Source organism: Zeus faber (genome assembly GCF_960531495.2).
Source record: "Zeus faber genome assembly, chromosome: 17".
NCBI lineage: Eukaryota > Metazoa > Chordata > Actinopteri > Zeiformes > Zeidae > Zeus > Zeus faber.
This window is the reverse complement of record NC_137204.1, coordinates 11184720-11191255: the sequence shown is the minus strand read 5'-3', so window position 1 is coordinate 11191255 and position 6536 is coordinate 11184720. Positions and strand designations below refer to the sequence as shown.

The 6536-nt window shown below is 45.3% G+C and overlaps 1 protein-coding gene across 1 annotated transcript; it reads left to right on the top strand.

Moving 5' to 3' along the window:
• Positions 1-290: 290 nt before the first annotated feature.
• npy8ar (neuropeptide Y receptor Y8a) lies at positions 291-6204 on the top strand (the record flags this gene model as incomplete). The annotated part of the gene is made up of 4 exons (XM_080017594.1): positions 291-602; positions 1378-1619; positions 5037-5183; positions 5775-6204. The coding sequence occupies 4 exons, from the start codon at positions 291-293 to the stop codon at positions 6202-6204; spliced, it is 1131 nt and encodes a 376-aa protein (XP_079873720.1).
• Positions 6205-6536: the final 332 nt, after the last annotated feature.

Genomic DNA, 6536 nt, shown 5'->3' with positions numbered 1-6536 from the left:
ATCCATCCAAAGGTCTGAGGAACAAAGTAATTTGGAGCCGCACACTATTAGCGTCATCTCTCTCCGCCTGATCACCTGCTCGCTCTCTCCCTATTTAATGTCAGTCCTCCACCTCCTTACTCTTACCATTTTGACTGCCGTCACGCGAGGCACTTTGAGAGAGATCTTTTAACGAGAGCCTCGGTACTCCCCAGCTCTACTCCCTGACAGACCCTCTTCCTGAAGTCTCTTGATCTCTCTCTTCCTGAGCTTTCCGCCCGCCCCCCTGCCTCCTCTGACATATTCTGGCCATGTCAAACAACAGCAGCGTGCCCACTGGCGGCTGGGGGGCTTCAGATTGGCCAGAGAACACTCATTGCCCACCCTCGGTGGGCGGAGCCACTTTCCTCATCGTGGCTTACAGTACCGTGATAGCAATCGGGTTGCTAGGCAACGCAGGCTTGGTGTTCATCATCGCCCGCCAACAGGAGCTCCGTAATGTCACCAACATTCTGATCGCTAACCTCTCCTGCTCCGACATCCTCATGTGTCTAGTGTGTCTGCCGGTTACCGTCATCTACACACTGATGGATCGCTGGGTGCTGGGAGAGGCCCTGTGCAAGGTAAATGGACAAAACCCCCACACACACTACATATACTACACTAATATATGTATTTATTTATTTGTATTTATTCATATACACACACATATGCATACTGTAAACATATACATACATATAAATCATAGCATGGCTATAACTAAATACACTGCTTTCCTGCAAATTTGCGTACATTTAGAAATTGCGATTAAAAGTGATTTATTGGGATTCATTATTTTAATTCGCTTGACAGCCCCTAATATATACACTCTATACTGTATCTACAGTATATGAAGCTTAGCTTGCAGACCTAGTTCTGTCTCTGTCTGTCAACTCGACTGCGCCACAGCCTTCAACGGCCCTTATGGGCCAGCCTATTTAACCTCCTCTCCATCCACCTGCTGGGCTCTACTCTTCTATCCAATTGGGGGATTCAAGCTCATCACTGCTATATTTCTAGCGCACTAAGTACGCCTATGTTTGCCGTACACCTCGCCAGGAGTGATGAGCAGTAGAGACCAGACCCAAAACTCAAAATAAGATGCAAAATAAGTAAAGGTCATTGTAAGGTAAATCTAATAGTTGTTTGTCAGAAATATGATCAGTCATATACTGTGTATCATTCGTAACAGTGCTGACTCAAGTGGCACCGCATCACAGCACAATTGACAGGTGTCAATGTTTCTATAGTGTGTAAATACGCAACCGTCTACATTAATATTCATTGGTTGATGAGTATGTAAACCGATGGAAATGTTGGTTTCTCTTGTGTTATTCTCCCCCTTTCTGTGTCTGTCAGGCGACTCCGTTTGTTCAATGCATGTCAGTGACAGTGTCTATCTTCTCCCTGGTGCTGATCGCTCTGGAGCGCCACCAGCTGATCCTCCACCCCACAGGCTGGTCCCCCGCCGCCGGACACTCGTACTTTGCCATGGGGCTGACGTGGCTGGTGGCCTGTTTCATCTCCCTGCCCTTTCTGTCCTTTAACATCCTCACCGACGCCCCTTTCCAGAATGTCAGCCTGCCCACCAATCCTTTCAGGTGAAGGATAAGCTGCTTTATTTCGCTAGAACACTTTGTGTGGAACTCCCGGATCATTAAAAGGCACCCGGAAGTCTACTATGAGTGAGAGTAGGGTTCGGGTTCGTGACTTGTGAGTGGTTTGAGGTCCATGTTCACAACTTAATAAAGAAGCGGGCTAAAGGGGAGGGCGCTGGCTGTACACCAGTGTTTCTCAACTCTTTACTCTTTACTGAATGGTTTGTTAATGGCCAAATCTCAGTCAGAATCAAGAGTCAAACCTAGTGACTAGAAACAGATCTTGCACCACAAGAGCCAGTGTCCATTATTTATGTATTTCAAGTGGAGTTTCAAGATCTGAGCACCTGGCAAGCACAGTGGTAAGTAAGACACGGTTATTTGGTGTAGAATGAGAAGTTAAATTATTTTTTATTATTGCTTGATTGAGAGCACCATCGTGATGCATTACACAAAAATAAGAGCTTTACAATCCAAGTATCTATCTATCTATCTATCTATCCATCCATCTATCCATCTATATATCTACAGTTGAGGCCAAAAGTTGACATACACCGAGTCTAACTCCACAACTTCACAACAAATTCCACACATTTCATGTTACCATACATCTTGGAACGTTACATGTTGGCACGTTAATTAGGGTATCTACTTTGTTCACATCAGATCTTATTTTAAAACAATCAATTACAGACAGATTTCAGCTTTAATTCACTATATCACAATTCCAGCTGGTCAAAAGTTCACACATGCCAAGTTGACTGTCATGCACAGTCTGGAAGATTCCAGAAATTGATGTAATGACTTTCTAGAACCTTCTGATTGGCGAATTGTCATAATTATACCCTCCCTTGATACCATGAGAAAATCCAAGCCATCTCAGCCAAGACCTCAGAAAAATAATTGTGGACCTCCACAAGTCCGATTCCTCCTTAGGAGCAAATTTCCAAACACCTGAGCTACCACAAGCATCTGTACAAACAATTGTATGCAAATATAAAAATCTTGGGACCACAGACTCTGAATTGTTCAGGAAGGAGGCACAAATTAACTCCCAGGGCTGAATGAACTTTGGTCCGAAAGGTTCAACTGAACCCCAAGATAACAACAAAGGAGCTGGTGAAGGGGTTGGAGGCATCAGGTACCAAAGTATCTACATTCACCATTTAGAGAATCCTACATTGCCATGGCCTGAAAGGCTCCCGCCCAAGTAAGAAGTCCCTACTCCAAGACTGGCATAAAAAAAGCTAGAATGGAGTTTGTAGGTGATCAAGACCTGGCCTTTTGTAGCAGTGTTCTCTGGTCAGATGAAACAATACTTGAACTATTTGGCCACAATGATCAATGCATGATCCTGTATGGAGGAAAAAGGGTGAGGCTTTTCATCCAAGAACACCATCCCAACTGTTAAGCATGGGCGCGGCAGCATCATGTTGTCGGGATGTTTTGCCGGAAAAGAGGCTGGTGCACCTCAGAAAATAGATGGCATTCAGGATTCCAGATTCAAGATTGAAGATTGAAGATTCAAGATTCAACAGGATTATTCATCACATACATATACATACGTACATACAAACATGCAGTGAAATGTCTTTGCAACGCAATCGGAAATTATACACAATAGTTACTAAACTGAACAAAATAGCTTACCCAATTCCTATCAATTAAAAATAAAATAAGACTCATAAAGGTAATACATATTGGGGGTACAAAATTGAAAGAAAGGGAATAGAGTTGTGTATATGGGATAGGCTTTTTGTATATACAGATATGTGCAGTAAAGTGCATGTGAATAAAGTGAGTATGGAGATATACAGTACAGTATACAACAGTATGACACAGCAATACAGTAACACCGAACAGAACTGCAATACAGCGCAGTATGCAGTAACCCAGAACAGTGATACAGTATGCAGTACAGTAGCTTCATACAGTACAGTAAGGCAGTGAGTCCTATGTGAGTGTCTCGGTGCTTTTTGTTAGGACCCCTGGAGAGTTCAGCGTTGACAGTTCTTATGGCTTGCAGGAAGAAACTCTGTCTCAGTCTCTCTGTCCTCGCTGTGTGACTGCAGAGGCGCTTGCCTGACCGCAGCAGCTGGAACAGTCCGTTGTTGGGGTGATGAGGATCCTTCATGATCCTGCAGGCTCTGCTACTACACCTCCTGGTGCATAAGTCCTGCAGGGAGGGGAGTGTAGTTCCAGTGGTACTTTCGGCTGAACGCACCACCCTCTGCAGGGCCCACCTGTCATGGGCAGTACAGTTCCCAAACCAGGCAGTGATGTTGCCTGTCAGGATGCTCTCCACTGCTCCAGTGTAGAAGGACTTGAGGATCCTCAACGAGACCCGGAATTTCCTCAGCTGCCTGAGGTGGTAAAGACACTGCCTCGCCTTTCTCACCAGAGTGTCTGTTTGTAAGGTCCATGTTAAATCCTCCGTGATGTGGACTCCCGGGTACTTGAAGCTGCTCACTCTGTCAACAGAAGTCCAATTATCACCAACGGCGGGTGCATCCTCGATTGTAATTCACGCCGTTAGTCCACAATCAGCTCCTTAGTTCCTGTGTTCAGGGTGAGGGAGCTGTGCCTCCTCGCCCTAACCACCTGGGGCCGGGTTGAGAGGAAGTCCAGGATCCAGGCACACAGCAGAGTGTTCAGCCATAGCTCCCGCAGCTTGACAGCCAGTCTGGTGGGGACTATGGTATTGAATTGATTGGCTATGGTATTATGGTATTGATTATGGTATCAAAGGCATCATGAGGAAGGAGAGTTATCTAGAAATCCTGAAGCAACACCTCAAGACATCAGTTAAAACTTGGTCGCAACTGGGTCTTCCAGCAGGACAATGATCCTAAGCATACCTCCAAAGTTGTGACAAAATGGCTTAAAGACAACAAAGGGAAAGTGTTGGAGTGGCCATGATCTGAATCCCATAGAAAATGTGTGGTGGACTGAACTGGAAAAAGCGTGTCCGAGCAAAGAGGCCCACCAACATGACTGAGTTACATCAGTTCTGTCAAGAGGAATGGGCAAACATTTCCGGCAAAATATTGTGAGAAGCTTGCGGAAGGCTACCCCAAGTGTTTAATTTAAGTTAAGCAATTAAAAGGCAATGCCACCAAATACTAACAAAGTGTATGTAAACATTGACCCACTGAAAGATCTGATAAAGTAAATAAAAGAAGAAAATCTGACAAGGATATTATTTTGAAATGACCTCTTATGGAAATAAAGTATATACCCTAATTGACTTAACACAGGAAATGTTAGGTAAAATGAAATGTGTGGAGTTGTGAAAAATTGAGTTTGAATGTCTCCTGGAGGTGAATGTAAGTACGTAATGTACTTTTGGCCTCATCTATCTATCTATCTATCTATCTATCTATCTATCTATCTATCTATCTATCTATCTATCTATCATAGAGACCATTTGATCTGTATGGAGCTGTGGCCGTCAGAGAGGCACCGTCTGGCCTACACCACCTCTCTGCTGCTCTTCCAGTACTGCCTGCCTCTGCTGTTGGTGCTCCTCTGCTATCTCAGGATCTTCTTACGCCTCAGACGACGCAGGTCACACTGATTCGCATTTTTCACCGCTTTACATTCACTCCTAAATATTGTTTCTTTTTCAACATCCAGGTTTACCCTCATCTCTGGCTCTAAAATGGTCAAATTCCTTTCTCGAAAGTTTGCTTCCGACTGGTCGATTGATTTTTTTCTTTTCTTCCTTGTCACTTCAGGTGGTCGGTCGATATTTCTGTTCTTTTTTGTTAATTTTCATCCATATTGACAGTTTAATGCCCACAACTAGCTACGCTGCTTCATCAAATTCACTGCGGATGGGGTTAGGGTTAAATTCACCCGGACCCCGCCACTTACAATCGAACCAGCATAAAGAGGAGCGCATGCATATCGCAAATACATCAAATGGCTGTTTCCTAAAATGTGCCCGCTAAAAAAAAAAAAAAAAAAAAAGTATGAAATATGGGATGTTTCAACATTATAATCTAACGGATTACCACTTTAAAAGTAAAGAAAAAACCCAAGACGTTATGTCAGTTTTATAAACGAGACATTTCTGGGGCATTTTGACATTGTTTTCGGGAAATTATGATATTTTCTGGCGAGCAGTATGACATCAGAAGTCCCGTTGTGTTGCAGGGATATGCTGGAGCGCAGCAGGAAGACTCGAGGAGCCCAGAAGATCAACGCCATGCTGGCAGCCATCGTGGTGGCGTTTGCGTTGTGCTGGCTGCCGCTGAACGTGTTCAACACCCTGTTTGACTGGCACCACCAGGCCCTCCCGGCGTGCCAGCACGACGCCGTCTTCTCCGCCTGCCACCTGATGGCGATGGCCTCCACGTGCGTCAACCCCGTCGTGTACGGCTTCCTCAACAGCAACTTCCAGAGGGAGCTGAAGTCGACGCTGCAGCGCTGCCAGTGTGGCCACCGGCCTCCGGAGAGCTACGAGAGCTTTCCCCTCTCCACCGTGGGCAGCGAGGGCATGACCAAGGCCACCTCCCTGAACAGGATGAGCTCCGTGTGTGTCCCCTCGCCCAGACCCGAGACAAGCGCAGCCATACACAGCTAACTGAACATAGAGACGCACCGAGCCAAGATGGAGCGCGCAGTTACTGCAGGAGCAAAGTGGCCGAGCTAAATGACTTCCGGTGTAGGAGTGTGCAAAGCCATTGACTGTAATGCAATAGGTTCCTTCGGGGAATGGATTTAAGTACATGATGACTTCCAGACAACTTACTTCCCTTGAAATTGCTGCCAAATAAAAACTGTATTTCACCTGGGCTAGCCGAACAAGAAGTGAAAGGAACATGTGTCGGATTCCTATAGCACCAATGCCCCTCATGTAAAAGCCGGTAATTTAGCATTGTTAACAGGCTGGCAAAACAAGTGGAGCACAGACTA